The sequence below is a fragment of the Miniopterus schreibersii genome, assembly GCF_964146895.1.
Source record: "Miniopterus schreibersii genome assembly, chromosome: 3".
Taxonomy (NCBI): domain Eukaryota; kingdom Metazoa; phylum Chordata; class Mammalia; order Chiroptera; family Miniopteridae; genus Miniopterus; species Miniopterus schreibersii.
Genome location: NC_138103.1, coordinates 2,738,958 through 2,756,898, shown reverse-complemented (window position 1 = coordinate 2,756,898; position 17,941 = coordinate 2,738,958). Strand labels below are relative to the sequence as shown.

Genomic DNA, 17,941 nt, shown 5'->3' with positions numbered 1-17,941 from the left:
ATTCTGATTTGACCACAGGGTCGTTTCTCTTCTTTAGCTTCTAACAGTCAATGGACTACAGGCTTTACTCCTATTATCTCCCCCTCCCTCTCTCTCTCTCTCTCTCTCTCTCACACACACACACACACACACACACACACACACCAGAGTGCCCACAGCCCTGCCCAGCCCTTGTGCTATAACGGGCTTTCCAGTTCTCTCCGAACCTCCTTCTGGGCCCTCAGTATGAGCTCTCCCCTCCTGGCCGTGTCATTTATTAGTTGTATAGCTTGTTATTTCATGTCACCGAGCCTCAATTTCCTCACTTAAGGAGCAGGGATGTAGTAGTAGGACCCACCTCATCAGATTGTAATTAAGGTTAAATCTGATATTAACCCAGAATGGTGCTAGATAGATGGCCAGCCGTCCACAGATAGTCGCTGTTACTATCAAGGTATTTCAACTTGTGTATCCTGAGACGGTTGTGCTCCATCTAGTCCCTCATATCCCATGGCCTCCTCCCTACTAGGCAGCTGCTGAGCCTCTGCTCCCCCAGCTTGTCCTCAAGGCCGCCTCTCTAAACCCTGCTCGCCCATCCACGCCCAGCCTCGGTTCTATGAGAGGGGTGGCTGCCCATCCGTGGCGGGCACTGATGCCCTCCGCCCAGACCACTGTTGGGTTGACTTCTGAGAGTCGCCACGCACGTGGTGTCCTGGATTTCTCCATGGCTTTTTTTCATTTCAGGTTTTACGCTGCAGAAATCGCCATCGGCCTGTTCTTTCTGCAGAGCAAGGGCATCATTTACCGGTAGGTGAGCCCCCTGTGCTCTCCTTCTCCTCGCCTCCCTTCGCGCCTCCTTGCCTGCCTCTTTCCTCAACTGCTTTTAAAATTAAACTCTGTGGTGGGGGAGGAGCCCTCTGGCGCTAACTTGGGCATGTGCTCTGCCAGCAGCATCGCCCACGGCCTGGCAGAGCCCGGGCGGCTCCGAGCGGCGAGGGGCGATCTCCACGCCCTCGGCCCAGTGACGGTTTGCAGCCTCAGAGAGGAGGTGCCCCAGGGGCCCCAGCACGTCTTTCTCTTGCCCTTGCACCCCACACTTGGGCAGCAAGCAAAAATGTTGGCTGGCAGAACATGATAGATCATATTATTATGAAACAAATTGTGTTGTTTTGCTGTGTGATCACAGTTTAGAAATGGATTTCTGAGTAGCTTGCCTTGAAACACAGGATTAAGTTTGGGACTTGGCATTTGCCCATTTTTGGAGAAGCAAGTGTATGATCATAGCCGTGGGAGTCACACCATTTTATGTTTCATGCGGCGCAGGCTGTTGGGCCTGAGGCTGCTGTTTGTCAGTGAGTCGGGGGTGTCGATTTCTCCGTACGCCTCACGGATGCAAGTAGCAGAGACGGGGCTGGCCTGGCTGCTGTGTTACAGGAGAGGCTGGCAGGGGCATGCGGCTTCCAGAGGGCACTCGGCGTGGGTGGGGGTTTGTCTGAAAGGCCGTGGTCCATTTCATTCATTGGACTAACATGGTGATATGAAACCTAGTCGGGAAGGACGATCTGATCCGACTACCCGGAGTCCCCACTCACCCTTTACTCCTGCTAATGGAGGGCTGAAGGTCAGACAGAGGAGAGGTTTCACCTGGTACGTGGGTGATCTCAGGGAGGGACAGAGCAGTGAAAATAGTGATAATTTGAACTGTGAGTGGCGTGGTCATCCCACCCACGCCTGCTTGCAGTGACCTGTGCGACTGTGTGCGCCCTGGTTCCCTCCGAGTTCCCTTGACTGTCCCAGTGGGAGCGTCTCGGCGTGTAGCCGAGTGTAGGTCTGGTGTTGGCAGGTACATGTTATCTTCTGTAGGGCGTGAGCCCTGGACCAAGCCGACGGCTTCCTGTGGGGCGCGACACGATTGTCACCTTATCTGCTGACATTAGAGCCTAAATCCTGCACAGGACGAGCCTCCGCTGGGATAGTATCGGCCGCTGGGGCTGCTGGGAAGACTGAACATGGGCCTGCGAGTTTTTTGGGAGAAAATCTTGTTCCAGGGGAAGAGCCAGGAGAGGAAATGAGAATCTTTGTCAGCTGAGTTGTGATTCAGGGTGAGGCGTCCAGTCCTGCAGGGGCTGAGATACAGGACCTGCCATTCGGGTCACAGAGTTCCCGGGTTAGCACCTCGGGTGCCACGCCCGGGCTTACCTCCAAAGCTCTTCCTCCCGCTGCACATTCTCCATTCTTCCTCCACGTTTTATGTGGTTTTAGGGGTGCTCGTCATGCTTCAAGCCACATGGCATCTGAACCCCTTTCATTTGTGGTAGGAAAAGAGTCCAGCTCCTACTGTGCAGGTTTAAAACGCAGAAACTTTCGCAGCCCCCCTGCAGCAGGTCAGGCACGCAGGCCAGGCTCTGACGTCTGTCACACTCGCCTGGACCTGAATCAGAAGCCGGTGACCGAGGAAGCAGAGGCTGGCCGTTGTAATCGGCAGTATCTAGTTCCTTCTTAGGTTGGGACAAGAGTTTGCTTTTGTGGCTCACATTAAAGAATCTCGATTGAGACAGAGGTTTTGAAACTGATAATCAGGTTAAAACAGTAAAAAATTATATGACAGAAGATGTACGGCTTTTTAATTTCATCGAGATTGCCTTAATGGTGGTAAAGTCTTTTTATTTTTTTAAAAATTTTTTAAAATTTTATTTTATTTTTTTGTTGACAGTTTAACAGATGTCCCCCGGTTCCCCATTTACTCCCCTCCTCCCAGCCCTGTCCGTTGGTTATGCATATTTGCCTGTGAGATCTCTGGTTAGTCTCTTCCCGTCGCCCCTACCCCGGTAAAGTCTTTTCAAGTGTTACAACCCCCCCCCCCCTTTGTTTAGCTCTCCGGCTAGTGGGCTGCTCTAAGGAAAGAGAACGGGGAGGTGGGTCCCCACCGCTGGGGACGCTGGGTGGGGGAAGACAGGTCCTTCCTGCCAAGCTTAGTGTCAGATGAGGGTTTGTGACATTGAACGAAAGGGTGCAGCGGACTCCCGAACCACGGCCGTGCCAGTGAGTCCGACCGGGTGCCACCACGCCTGGGCGCTTGACCCCTGAAGCTCCCTTCCTGTGACAGGTGAAGGTTTGTCACTTCTCTCGTTGCCCCAGCTACTTGTTTGGGAGCATGTGGTCAACGTGAGGGGGGTGCCATGGGTCTCTGTTAATCAGATCACACTCAGACGGGAGTGTCCAGGGAAGCAGGTTTCTGCAAGGCCCCGTTTTTCTGAGCTCTAAGCCAGCATCCCGAGACCCCCGAGGCTCGGAGCGAAACAAGAGGGGAGAGGGTAGCACCGTGGACAGCGCCAAAGGGCGTGTGCTGGCGCAAACAGTGGGCGCAGGCGGGCCCCCCTTGGAGAGGAGAACTCGGCACCCGTAGGAGATGCCAGCCTGTCTTTCCAGGCTGTGCCCTTCCAGTTGAAAATGAGACAGCAGCTCAATTCAAACTAACTTAAGGAGGCATTTGGGGGCTGACATACTGAGAAGGCCAAGGGGCAGATCTGACTTTAGTTTACACCTGGATGGACCCAGGGGCTCCAATGATGTTATGAGTGTTCACTTATCACCCCCCCCTAGGCTCTGCTTTGCCTGCACTGGCTTCCCCCTCTCAGTCTGGTGACTCCCGGCCCCTCTGGACCTACATCCTACCACCTGAGCTTTCCTAATGTAAAAAGAGCTTCTGTCTTTCCTGGTGGTACCAGCAGAGGTTCCAGGGCTAATGCTCAGTGGCTTTGATTAGCTCATGTTGGGTCATGTGGCCACTCCTGAAACAAGCACTGTGACCAGCGGGATGGGGTGTTTCCACTGGCCAGGGCCAGCCCGCATGACCTCTCTTGGAGCCAGGAGTTAGGATCAGTAGCACCAACTTCAGCATGACTTCAGAAACGGGAGGGTGGTTCTTCCAAGGGATATTAGGATGCCCTCATCAGGTGCTAGGATCGGTGCTCACTGCCCAATGCAGACGATTCGAGGCAGAGATCCGAACTGCACCGCAGATCCCCTGCCTCTCAGGAAGCTGGACTTGCGTTGGGATTAAGGGAGTCTGTGCCGTAGTGTTGACTTGGGATAGGCATTTAGGGGGGAAGGAAGTGTGTTGATATTGGCATGATCCAATATGCTGAGAAAGTGTGAGGGTCCCCTGGTTTCGAGCTCTCATCAGCACAGATGAAATAAAAGATGGGAGTGTAGCACGTGTCCTTTAGGCTGGAGCTCAACCGGCACCTCCTTGGAGAGGTCCTTCCTGGCACCTGTTTAGTGACCCCCCCCCCCCCCAGTTACTGCCTATCTCACCACCCTCTTTATTTACTTAATACCACCCACCAAAATCTATACCGATTGTGCTTATAGATTTGAATACTTACCTTTCTCCCTGTACTGGAATTTAATCTGAACAAGAGCTTGTTTATCTTGTTCACAGTACATACCAGCTCCAAGCATAGTCCCTGTCACAGTAGGTGTGCAACAAATATTTTTTGGCTAAAAGAATCAATGGAAACTCTTGGTGATGTCGTAGGTACTGGCTTGGGAGAGCGTGGAGCACTTGGAATTAAACAAGGGTCTCTCAACCAGTTTTTCTCCACAGTTCTCAGATATAAAAAATAATTTTGTGAAAAATATATCTTCCTATGAAATACAAGGGGTCTTTAAGCTACGTGTCAGTCTGTGAAGTGTTCCTGGACACCCTGCCCTTCGCTCAGCGTCCTGTGGGCTGTCTTCTCCAAGCCGGTGTCTCGCTGTGTGCTTGTGAGGAGCTTGGCACAGTTGGCCCTGTAGAAAAAGAAACACGCAGAGGTTTGTGGCCCCTCCTTCATCTTCCTGCCAGATGATAAGTTGTTGGAAGGCAAGGGCTGCTTTATGCCACTTCTGTTCCCACAGTACTGAGCACAGTGCTTTGCACAGCACGAGTAACTGTTGGTTGACTTAAAACAAATAACATTTACTAAGTCCTTAAATTCTTATGTTCACAACAGTGACCTAAAACTTGACAACGTGATGCTGGATTCCGAGGGCCACATCAAGATCGCTGACTTTGGCATGTGCAAGGAGAACATCTGGGATGGGGTGACGACCAAAACGTTCTGCGGGACTCCAGACTACATCGCCCCCGAGGTGAGAGTGGGCAGGACCTGGGGCCGTGCGCCCTGCACACCGCAAGGCCCTGGGTGCCGCGGCAGGGCGACCCTAGGCTGGCCCTTCTCAACTCTGTCAGTCCCTTGAGATCACACGTGCAGATTAGCTTAGCACACGTCCAGAAACTCAGGCCCAAAATACACCCAGGTTTGAGAGAAAGTTTAAATAAAACTCAACAGAACCACCCCCAACACATCAGTAAAATTCTTGGCAAGCTGCTATGGCTCGTGGCCATGTGGTACCTCCTCATTGTGACATTGAAATGCTTGCTAAGAGGGGGGGAAGAGAGAGGTCCCTGGCTGACATTGTCCAAGGTGCATGATAGGGGTGCAGTAGTCGTGCTGAGCCCCGGAAGACTTGGGATCTCCCTCCTGTGACGAAGGTGCCAATGAACAGGTAAAGGTCAGATTCCACTGCCCTCCCTTCCCAGTTGCAGAATGTGTCTCCCCAGCACATCACGGAATAGACGTTTGTGCCAGAGGACAATTTCCCTTTTCTCTGAATTGGTGCCCTGAAAGGCTCCTTTCTGTACAGGCTGTTGCTGAGTTTTTAAGGAATGGAACTGAGGGTGTGGCACAGACTCTTGGAAGTGGACATCTAGAATTCCTCTCCTCTCGACTGTCATTCGATACGTAACAATGGTGACAGGAGGCCCCATGTAACGAAATAATGTGGCACAGTATTTAAAACCTGCGATCTCTTTTACCAAAGCAGGTCCTCTCCTAGGAACCTAGTTCACAATGTGCATATGCACACACACACACACACACACACACGGGTGGAAGGATGTGTATTAAAATCCTTTCTGCCCGGGCATGGCTCAGCGGTTAGAGAGTTGGCCCTCAGGTCACGGGTTCAATTCCTGGTCAAGGGCACCTACCTGGGTTGCAGGTTCAATCCCTGGCCCCATCGGGGCGTATGCAGGAGGCAGCCAATCAATGTGTCTCTCTCACATCGATGTTTCTTTCTCCCTCTTCCCACCTCCCTCCCACTCTCTCTGAAAATCAATGGAAAAAATATCCTCAGGTGAGGATTTAAAAAAAACCAACAATGCCCGGCCGGGCGTGGCTCAGTGGTCGAGCATGGACCTAGGATCCAGGCCATCGGGGTTCGATTCCCGGTCAGGGCACATGCCGGGGTTGCAGGCTCGATCCCCAGTCGGGGGCGTGCAGGAGGCGGCCGATTAGTGACTCTCTCATCATTGATGTTTCTCTCTCTCCCTCTCTCTGAAATCAATAAAGATCTTTAAAAAACAAAAAAACAAAAAAACAACAACCAACCCTTTCTTCACTGCAGCACCGTTTTTGGCAGGTGACCTCCGTGACTGTGGGTGAGGAGATGGGTAGCTACCATACGCCACATTCCTGAGCCTCTAGGAAGCTCGGGCTACGCCTGTGCGTAGGAACTCGAACGATGGCTCCCGGTCAGCGAAGGGCAATGGCCTGAATTATTTATAGTGTGGAATACTACTGGGCAGTAATTCAAAAACTGAGTTACCGATGTATGTAGATCTGGGAAGATCTCCGAGACACCGTTGGGAGGAAATGTCAAGGCGCAGACGGGTGGGTGCAGTGGGATCCCGGCGGCGGGAGGGAGCGCGCAGGACGCCCCGCGGTTCCTGTGGCGGGTGTGGCTGCCGAGCGCGGACGCCCAGCGGGCAGGGCCTCCAGCAGGGCTGCCTCCGCGGCCCGGAAACCAAGCTCAGCCGGTATCCTGTTTAAGTTTTCACATTGTTCACGCATCTGGTGCTACTTGAGCCATTAAAAAGCCATCCTTAAAGAGAATGACCCTCTCGAGGCCCCATGCAGGGCTCCCTATGTGCATCCCTGGCTCTCTGTCGTTCCGCTGGTGCGTTGGGATGGCAGACACGCTGCTGAGCCGCCAGGGCTCAGCCCCTGCCCGTCACCCGGGGCGCGTGAGTGAGACGCCAGGTGTGGCCCTGCGCCCGCTGCAGCGTCGGTGCTTTCCCAGCTTTGGGGTGGCCCTGAGGCCGTGCGCCCGAGGTGCCCTGGAGCGTTACTGCCCACGCGGCCCGCAGCCCACGCGGGAGGAAGCTGGTCCGCCTCCCTCCCGTGCGCCATCCGCAACCACGGGCCGCCGGCCGAGTCCTGGGGCTTACTTTCCCGTGTGAGAGGATTAAGCCGTTAGGTTGTCCTGAGGACCCCACGGCGTGAGGTGCCTTAAAAGTGTGAAAACACTGTCGGGGAGAAGAGGCCTCGCAGAGCCCTCCGCCCGCCCGCTCGCCCCGGAGCACGTTCTGCCTGAGCGGCCGAGCGAGGGGGCCTGCGGCAGCCGGGCCCACTACTGAGCGCAGCCGCCGCGGAGCAGAGAGCTTTCTGGCACTAGCGGGCATCTGGAGGGCACGTAGTTCCCTTCCCTCCTCGCAAAACCCTGACACAGATGTTATTATAAACTTCGTTCAGTAGGTGAGGAAACCGAGACTTCAAGTTAGGTGGCTCCTTGCAAGGCCACACGCAGGGACCCACAGTCCGGACCCTCAGACCTTGACCTTTCTCCTTCGCTCTATCACCTCTTAACCCCTTTGATAGATAGTTTTACCCCCGGCACACTGAGATAGGGTGGTCACAGCTATTCTAGGCTTCACCGCGCCCTACCAAGTTGTTAGTATCAAAAACCTGAAAACTGTCTATATCGTTCGCTCCACCAAATTCTACTTCTAGGAATTTATCTTTTTTTAAAAAGAAAGTATCACTTTATTTGTACACTTAAAAAGTTGTACGTAGAAACTTACAACACAGCTCTGTAAAACTAGAACTGCCAGAGAAAAGAGAGGGGGCTTCCTTCCCTACTGCTTTCCATCTTAGGAATTCATCTTAAGAAAATAATTGGACAGATGTAGAAACGCCTCTGTACAGGGATCAGCACTGTAGCAGCTGAAGAAACCTGGCCAGTGGGGAGCTGATAAAACAGATTTTGTATGTAAAGTTAAACCTGATTATGTTGACATACAGATGTTAACATGGAAATGTTATGTGAATGAAGTACTTTGTTAATATTCCAGACATCAAAGTGTTTTTGCTTATGTAAAACGCATACACACAGAGTTTAATACGTGTCAATAGAAAAGACTCTAGAAGGAAACAGACCAAGTGTCAATCATAAGCGTTCTCTTGATAAAGAAATATGGGTGATTTAAATTGTGTTCGCTTAGCTTTTCTATATTTTAAAATAAATAATAAATGCTATTACATTTTCAACTTAAAATTCTTTCTATTTTGGTAAATAAAAACAAAATTTGACATCTTAACCGTTTCCAAATGTATAGTCACATTGTTGTATAAATGTTATTATTTTATAATGAGAAACAAGGACAGTTTTTCATCTTAAAAGTTCACACTCACTCTATTATAACGAAAAAGAACACGTCACGCCTGACGCGCAAGGTGTTCCCCGCCTGCAGGGCCCCGTAAGGACCCCGTCTTCCTGCGGGGGACGCAGCAGCTTGGCTGGCCCCGGGCCCCTTCCACCGTCTCCCACAGTGGCCGCATCTGGGACCGTGACAGTCAGTTGAACCTTTCACCGTAGGCAGGTGGCAGCCGAGGACGACTTCTCCCTCTGCCCGTGACCGTCCCCTCTCAGTGCGGAGGGCGCCGTCGGCCTCCGGCTGTGACGGACCCCGCGCACCCCTGACCGACTGCCTTCTGTCTTCCAGATCATTGCGTATCAGCCCTACGGGAAGTCGGTGGACTGGTGGGCATTCGGAGTCCTGCTGTATGAGATGCTGGCCGGGCAGGTAACTGAATTAAGTGGTTTGTAGGGAAAGTCCTCCCCACCCCCACCCGTGTGGTTTCTTTAGAAGAAGGTGTCAGCTGGGTCCCCGCTCATACACCTGAACCTCTCACTTCCCCGGCCCTGGGGCGACCCTAGTGTGCTGGCCGCTTTTCCCCGTCGCCCCGCTGGCAGCCCTGGAGCGCAGCCTCCCCGTGGGCCCAGGGAGGGCCCGCTGGCCGGGGTGCTTGGGAGGCTCAGGCAGGACTCCCCCCCACTGTACCCTCGGTCCCACAGGCGCCCTTCGAAGGGGAAGATGAAGACGAGCTCTTCCAGTCCATCATGGAGCACAACGTGGCGTATCCGAAGTCCATGTCCAAGGAGGCCGTGGCCATCTGCAAAGGGGTGAGTGAGCTCCTCAATGCTCGGGGCCGGGCCCTGCACTGCGATGCCTACCGGGGAGGAGGGATGAGACTGGCTCCACCTCTCACCCTACTTGCCAACCCCACGCCTGCCTCTGACCTGCTGCCCCCAGAGGAAAGGGCACTTTTCCACCCTGGAGGCCCTCCTCCCCCAACAGCATCCTGCTGCGGGCAGGCTCCAGCCTCTGGCCCAGTGCGGGGGATGCTCGCTGACTGGACTGAATGAGGTAGGAAGCCCGAGACTTTGCCAAAGAGCTGGAACCCCCGGGAAGGTGTGGGAGGTCTGTGGCACAATCGGGGAGCCGCACCAGCTCTGCCCCGTGTGTGTGGTTAATACCAAGAGCGTGTGGCTTTTGTTTGAAGAAAATATCAGGCAGTATTGCTTTTGAGGGATTCTCTAGATAAGCTGACCCAAATTCAGTTCCCTAAGCCCCCACCCTCCCCCCACCCAACACACAAGGGGCTGAAAGCAGGCACATTTGTGTGCAGGCGGCTTATGCAAATCGCACCTGTGAAGAAGGCAGGACGCCTGTTTTCTAAGGATTGCTTGTTATGCATCTGGTGCCAGGCCAGGACGTGCTCACAGGGACCCGGGAGTGCCATTGGGATGACCCATGTGCTTCTGTATTTTGAAAAGGTCCCCATGTGGCTCAAAAATCATGCACCTTTAAACATTGTCCAAAGGTGGTAACTTATCAACTGTGACAAACGTGTGAAAGCAACACAGTGAGACCCCGGACAGTGTGGCCCAGAAATGCCGCCTTTTAGAGTGTTTGCTCTCCCAGCAGTGAGCGGTGCAGGCGTGTTCTTGAGGTTGGAGCGTAGCTGTGCCTTCTAGTGGGTTCCCATCTGTGTGTCTGAATAAAGCAGGCCGAGGTCCTAGGTCCCTGGGCATTTGCAGATTGCCCATTGCCCACCCCCACCCTGCTCTTCCTGAGCCTCCAGGTGCCCTGCGAGCTGGCCAGCCTCGGCCAAAAGCACCTGTCGCACCCGGAAATCCTGCTCCTAGTGAATCACCTGAGCTCGGCGGTTCAGCCGCAGGTACCCCGAGGAAACTGCGTGTGAATTAGGCTCAGTCTCTAACATCTTAAAGTGAATTGGTTGAAACTATTTTCTTGGAGGGTGTGGAGCAGAGGCAGAGAATTGAGGCCTGCGGGTCCATTAGGAGCTGAGGGAGCACACGGGGCGGAAGGCGGTGCGGGCCCCGTGGATGTGCGGCGGGAGGGGGAAGCAGGCCCGAGCTATCAGCTTGCTTGGTGGCTGCCAGCATCTACAGGCGGGGGATTTCCCCGCAACATCCAGCGTCCTGGTTTCTCTCAAAGAAACGCGGTCTCGCCGTGCTGATCTGGCATCATTCCTGCAAAGCATCAGCCGCTGGCTGGGAAGCTAGTGCCCTTTTAGACAGAACATGCCCTCTCCAGTTTGCCAATGCCCTCACCTGGCCCAGTTCCATCAGAGCTCAAATCCTGATCCCACGTGTTGGCCTTTGACTGCAGGGAGGTTGTTTGACCTCATCTGTAGATCAGGGGTGGTGACGGGACCACACACAGGGTTCTTGTGGCTCAGAGTTAGTACAGGTGGACCCGTTAGCACAGAGCCTGGCGCTCTGCCCCTAAACCTGGAGCTGTTGTTACAGTGTTACCAGTGCCGGTGCCACTCTGTTACATGCCAGGCTCCTCTTGGCATTCGAGTCTGCATCCCCCGATTTCTGCGACAGGAATTTTAAAAGTGGGGGATTTGGGAGATCAAGAGTCCATTGCAAATCTCCACCTTAAGTGAATTGGTTAAAACTTCCTGGGTGCATCGTCTTGAGCAAGTTACTTTGCATCTCTGGGATTTTGTTTCTTTACCTCTAAAAATAATGTAATAGTTTTCGTTGAACAGAGTTTTTGAGAGCGCTAAATAATGTAACCTAAGAGAAAGCTCCTTGAGTGGTATTGGCACATAGTAGGTGCTGAACACATGCTCAAGACCTTCCCGGCCACGACTCTGCCCGGCCTGGACAGCTGGGACTGTAAGTGGGTCATGGAGGAGAGGAGTTTCCAGGTCAGCTGCATTCAGCTTCAGCTCCAATTAGCAGTTTCCCCGGTAGAGCAGATTTCTGTTAATTGAGGACCCATAACCTTCAGGGTTAACTGGGGTGACTTTCCAATACTAGGCTTGGGGACCTTCCTGAGTTGAGTGATCCGAGTCCAGTAAGGGCTCTTTCTTCAAGGTTGAGCCTCCAAAGAAGGGGTGAAGCTCAACTGAGCACCCACAGGCTTCTTCCTGAGCAACAGCCCCAGGGACCCGTCCGGAGGCCCCCCGAGATGGGAAGCTAATTACACCCAGCTGTCCCCATAGCTTCGGGCGCAAACTGGGAGTGCAGGAGCGGCAGAGCCTCGGCTTGTGCCGGGTGTTCCTGCAGTGGCTCTTCTTTGCTTGGCACCCTCCGCCTACATGAAATTTAAGCAAGGCTTTTGAATACAGTCCCAATCCAACTGAAAATGCTCTTTCTATATCCATCCTATTAAAGACCCTATTTCCTACCAAAGAAAAAAAATCAGTGTATCTCTGCTCAGGCTGCCACTCCCACTGTGAGCAAACCTCAAGCAGACAGAAGCCCAGACTGGCCCCACATCAGCGTGAAAACCAGCAGAGACCGGGACGGGCGCAGAGCGCTGGGGCCGGCACGTCTGTGCGGGCCGGCTCTGCTACTTCACTGCGCGACCTGGGGCGAAGGACTCCTTTACGGGACCCAGTTCCCGTGTCTGGAATGTGAGGATAAGAGCTGCTGAGCGTAGCAGGTGATGCTGGGAACCGTGGGCACGGAGCCTGCTCGGTGCGCGGACCCAGTCCTGACGCTAGTGGTGCTGTAGTCCCGACTCCACAGCCCTTCCTTTCCTCCATCCGAATCCTGCAGACATGTCAAGGCCTGGCCAGTTTGCTCACCCTCCATAGGCCCTTCCCGACGCAGCCAAGCCGCAAATATCTCAGGGAAAACCACACACAAGAGGTCTTCCGTTTCCCTTAGAAGCCCAAGTTCTGGAGTCAGGCGGGCGTGGGATCCGTCTCGGCTCTGCCGCTTCCTCTCGAGTCCGTCTGGTTGCGGAGCCTCTGTGAGCGCCGCCCTGTTATCAGGTGGGGAAAATAAACCACCCACCTCCGGGGGTTCTCGTCAGCATCAGGTAAAACTGCGCCTGCGAATAAAGAAGCAGCCAGGACGTCAGCGCCCAGTCGTTTCCCCGGAAGGTGAAGCAGATGGGAAGTGTGTGTATGGAGGGGGGGTTGTTTCTGACGATAGATTATCTCGTAAGCAGGACTCGGCTGAGCTGAGTGTCCGGCAGAGGGGTGACTTGCTACCCCCTGCCCCGCAGTCAGCAAATCCTGGGCAAGACTCCAAGGGCTCCGACGTCCGGGCTGCCGGTGCCTGGTCGGCCCTGGGAAGCTCCTTGGTCCTGGATGTTCCAGTCCCTTTTGTTTTGTCTTTTGACGGCCCCGCCAGGACTTTTTAACCCCCCCCCCCACCCCGCGCTCGCCCTGTGCGTTCGCTGCGGCCGTGAGGCGGAGACCGTTTGCAGCTGCCTTGGGCGCCCTCACAGAGGCAGTGTCTGGTTTCCCGCATCCAGTCGTCTCTCTGGCGCTGGATCAGAACCCGGACGCGGGGCCCTGACAATTAAGTCGTGTAAATGGAGCCACCCAAGTGACCTCGTGGGCCTCGTGGGATGTGGGGCGCAGGGAGATGAGCTGGGCTAGGTTTTGACTATTTAATGAGCTTTCGGAAAGTAATTACTTGAAACTTGGGTCCACTTGACTAATATCCGTTCCCCTGTTTTGTCATTTTCACAAGGGCTTTGCCGAGAAATGCCGATGCTGTCTGGTGCGTGTGGCCTTTGCCGCATTTGTTAGACTCCGGCTTTCTCGCGGTGGGAGCAGCGTTGGAAGGGGCTGGAACGGTCCTCATTAAGTGCAGCAGTGATTGCTTACGTCTTAGTCCTGAACCAAAATCCGTCATGTGACGCCTCCAGCTGGGAGTCCAGGGCTTGACTAACCACGGGGATCTTGTCTGCCACCCGCCTCCGCAGGCACTGTCATCGGGTCCTCCTCTTAGAGAGCCCTTGGCCGGGAAGTTATTGCCGAGATGAAAAGCACAAGATGAAAATTAGCTGGGCCCTGGCTGGTGTGGCTCAGTGGTCAGAGCGTCGGCTCGCGCGCTGAAGGGTCACCGTCCGATCCCTGGCCCGGTCGGGCGCGTGCAGGAGGCAGCCCGTCCGCGTCTCTCCCTCCTCGGCGGGTCTCTCCCCGGCTTCTCCCCTCCCTCCCTCCCTTCCGCTCTCTCTAGAAGAGTCGATGGAAAAATATCCTCGAGTGAAGATTAACGACAACAACAAAAATTAGTTGGGCCCTTCTTTCCCCCCCGAGTCTTTTTCTTCCGTTACAGGCTACATTTGGCGTCATTCCGTGCTGGCGTGGCCGGGACTCCTGGATGAGCTTTCTTCCCCGAATCCTTAGCGAATCCCGTGTGTCACACGTCCCCTCCCGAGCGTCGCCAAACTGAACGTCTCTCTTTCTCTCCAAGCTGATGACCAAACACCCGGGCAAGCGTCTGGGCTGCGGGCCCGAAGGCGAGCGCGACATCAGGGAGCACGCGTTCTTCCGCTACATCGACTGGGAGAAGCTGGAGCGCAAAGAGATTCAGCCCCCGTACAAGCCCAAAGCCGTAAGTAGCCGTCCCGCGCCGTCCCTCGCCACCACTGCGCCCTCACCACCGCGGCCAGGGGCTCGCGCCGTTCCTGTGCCCAGTCGCGGGCACGAAAGCGGAGACTTCCACTCGCGCGGCCCGGCCTCTGCGCCTGGGGGAGACGGCGGAGGTCGAGCGTCCGTTCTGTGGGTTCGGCAGCCGTGACGGTCCTTGCCGGCAGCTTTGGGGTGCGGTGCTCCGGTGAGCGGCGTTCGGGCCTCTCCGACCGAGGGAAAGAACCTAAGTTTTCCTTGTTCTTCCCTCGGTTCGATGGTGTCACTTTCTCTTCATACTGACACTGAAAAGGTCAACAGTATTTAAATTTAACTCTGAATCATACACCATGTCTTGGTGGGTAAATAAGAGGCTCCCCACGAAGGGAAGGAAATGAAACAAGCCGGCCGCTCGCAGACCCCAGAGGCCCTGGGGCAGCTCCGTAGCGCGGTGGCCTCTGTACCTGGGAATGAGGGTCTCCGATGGGGCGGTGGCCTCTGTACCTGGGAATGAGGGTCTCCGGTGGCGTGGTGGCCTCTGTACCTGGGAATGAGGGTCTCCGATGGGGCGGTGGCCTCTGTACCTGGGAATGAGGGTCTCCGATGGGGCGGTGGCCTCTGTACCTGGGAATGAGGGTCTCCGGTGGCGTGGTGGCCTCTGTACCTGGGAATGAGGGTCTCCGATGGGGCGGTGGCCTCTGTACCTGGGAATGAGGGTCTCCGATGGGGCGGTGGCCTCTGTACCTGGGAATGAGGGTCTCCGGTGGCGTGGTGGCCTCTGTACCTGGGAATGAGGGTCTCCGATGGGGCGGTGGCCTCTGTACCTGGGAATGAGGGTCTCCGATGGGGCGGTGGCCTCTGTACCTGGGAATGAGGGTCTCCGATGGCGTGGTGGCCTCTGTACCTGGGAATGAGGGTCTCCGGTGGCGTGGTGGCCTCTGTACCTGGGAATGAGGGTCTCCGATGGCGTGGTGGCCTCTGTACCTGGGAATGAGGGTCTCCGGTGGCGTGGTGGCCTCTGTACCTGGGAATGAGGGTCTCCAGTGGCGTGGTGGCCTCTGTACCTGGGAATGAGGGTCTCCGATGGCGCGGTGGCCTCTGTACCTGGGAATGAGGGTCTCCGATGGCGTGGTGGCCTCTGTACCTGGGAATGAGGGTCTCCAGTGGCGCGGTGGCCTCTGTACCTGGGAATGAGGGTCTCCGATGGGGCGGTGGCCTCTGTACCTGGGAATGAGGGTCTCCGGTGGTGCGGTGGCCTCTGTACCTGGGAATGAGGGTCTCCGGTGGTGCGGTGGCCTCTGTACCTGGGAATGAGGGTCTCCGGTGGTGCGGTGGCCTCTGTACCTGGGAATGAGGGTCTCCGGTGGTGCGGTGGCCTCTGTACCTGGGAATGAGGGTCTCCGATGGCGCGGTGGCCTCTGTACCTGGGAATGAGGGTCTCCGATGGCGCGGTGGCCTCTGTACCTGGGAATGAGGGTCTCCGGTGGTGCGGTGGCCTCTGTACCTGGGAATGAGGGTCTCCGATGGCGCGGTGGCCTCTGTACCTGGGAATGAGGGTCTCCGGTGGTGCGGTGGCCTCTGTACCTGGGAATGAGGGTCTCCGATGGCGCGGTGGCCTCTGTACCTGGGAATGAGGGTCTCCGGTGGTGCGGTGGCCTCTGTACCTGGGAATGAGGGTCTCCGATGGCGCGGTGGCCTCTGTACCTGGGAATGAGGGTCTCCACCTCCCATCCCGATCCCCAGAGACGCCACAGGGAGGGCTTGTCAGCTCCCAAATAACCAGGCCGGGGGTTCTGCTGGGAGGATATTGCGGCTCTATTCCAGGTTCGAAAACTGCCCACTGAGGCTGCAAAGTGAACCTAACATTGTCATAGAAACCGGAAGGTGTAAGGGACTCGGTGCGAAGAAAATGACCATGATAATGGCACAGGTTTGTATTGTTACTATTATTAATTTCTTGGCCACTAACTCTGTGCCAGGAATTGTACTAAGTACTTCACAGGTAGCATCTGATTAAGCCTCAGGTGTGTGTGGGGGGGGGGTTAGCCTGCTACTCCTGGTAATAGCAGCGGAAATGGAGACTCTGCCCCAGCCCCTCAGCCCAGTGTGCCGGAGCCAGGATCCAGACGGTCCGACCGGGAGAGGCACCGGAATGCCCGGGGCAAAGCCTCCCGGTGACCCTGCCATCTCCCCAGGCCTGCCCATCCCTGTTTCCACGTGGGAGCTCCCTGGTCTTAGGAGGTCGGCCCCTTAGGCGGCCAGTCCCCCTGTCTGGCCCTTCTAATTGCTGCGGACTTAGATGTTGACATCAAATCAGCCTCCCAGAACCACCGCCCTTGGGTCCTGCGCTGTCCCCCAGAGCCTCTGTCTCTACAGCATCCTCCAGACATTGCAGATGCTGGTTTTCAGCTGCCGAATCTTGGGATTTCCAGGCTAACCCCCCCCCACACACACACCTGCCAGCTTGTTCCCTATGACGTCACCTCCAGGCGCCTGTTGTCCTCCAGGTAATCAACATCCATCTAAAGTGTGGACACAGGGTTGAGCTCAATATTCCTAATAGTGTCTGACTCTCAGTTAACACAGTGGGTCCAACAAGCAGCCTCTTGACTATCTAGTGACGGTGGACGGATGAGCCAGGCTCCTCTGCTCCTGTTCCATCTTCTGTAGCAGCGATAGTGATGGTTTCCCACGAGAAGACTGTTGTGTGCATAAAGCACTCAGCACTGCCTGGTACAGGAGAGCTGGTAATGATTTTTAATGTCCCCGGTGCAGCGTCTCTGAGGGGCACAGCGTCTCTGAGGGGCACAGAGTCTCTGAGGGGCACAGGGTCAGTCCTGCTGACCCAGTGACTTTGGGTTTCAGACTGTGGGTGTAAGCAGTGGTTTTCCGAGTGTGGTCACCCGACCAGCAGTATCAGCATCACCTGGGGACACCAGCAAGTCTGCGGCAGGGCCTCCATGGGGTCTGCTGCAGGCTCCGGCTGTCAATGCTGCTGAGTGTGGCACAAAAGCTGAGGCCAGGGAGCCAGGCAGAGGCCGGAGGAGTGTGGCCAGGAAAAAATCTCCTCGAGAGAAAGATGCTGCTTCTCGCCCAGTCTGCGTGAGGGGTGGTGGCTTCCGGGAACAGGCCACAGACTCAGCTGCCTACGAGGCCAGGCAGGCAGTGGAACGGAGGGACCAGGACGTGGGGGACAGAGGCTGAGTGGGGGGACAGGCCGACCGAGAGCCGACAAGCTAGCTGAAGGGCTCAGTGGGTATTCATTCCCAGCTGGTCGGTGGGAAGGTTCTGTGGGCCAGTATTTTCATATTATCCGGGACAACAGCAGCTACCTTTTTCTGGGCACCTTTGGTGAGCCAGGCACTGGGCTGGCCAGGTTTGCTCTGCGGGGAGCCAGGCACTGCACCACTCTGTCCTCATCAGGATTTTTATGTGAAATCTCACTATTTTGTGATATATTGGCAGCAAATTTTTAAAAATTAAACACAATTCAGGCCAAATAAAACCCTCCCATGAGCCATAAGTGGCCATGACTGTCGTGTGCGGCCTCTGGGCGGTGACTCAGTCTGGCTGTCGTTCGGCCAGCTCCCCTCAGTTCCCCTTGTTTACAGCCAGGGCCCGTCCTGCCTGGCCCGCTGTGTGGACTATTCCTGCTAAGCAGCAATGACTGCAGAAGGCTGAGCCCGGCCTCTGCTCACGGAGGTGCTTGGAAAGGGAAAGGCGGCTGTTCTTATGGGCGATAAAAACGTTACCCTGGCCAGTGATGGCCAGAGGATCCTTCCCCGGCTGTGCACTTGATGTGGTTTTCAGCCAGCAGTGTCTTAAATTCCCTGGCGTGGGCCTAACAGTGGCTTTCGAAGTACAGTGACTGGACGGCTGTGTACTTTCCGATGTCCTCCCACCAGCTCCGAGGGAGGACGGCACTGCCCTCGACGTCCTTA

The 17,941-nt window shown here is 55.4% G+C and overlaps 1 protein-coding gene across 2 annotated transcripts in view; it reads left to right on the top strand.

Annotated features, from left to right (window-relative positions):
* Positions 1–17,941, top strand: part of PRKCB (protein kinase C beta) — a 274,237-nt gene that overhangs the window by 235,751 nt on the left and 20,545 nt on the right. For both annotated transcript variants that reach the window (XM_081132525.1, XM_081132524.1), the window contains exons 12-16: positions 724–786; positions 4,977–5,115; positions 8,810–8,890; positions 9,163–9,270; positions 13,846–13,986. In XM_081132525.1, coding sequence (XP_080988651.1) covers positions 724–786; positions 4,977–5,115; positions 8,810–8,890; positions 9,163–9,270; positions 13,846–13,986 — 532 coding nt within the window. The remainder of the gene's footprint in view (positions 1–723; positions 787–4,976; positions 5,116–8,809; positions 8,891–9,162; positions 9,271–13,845; positions 13,987–17,941) is intronic.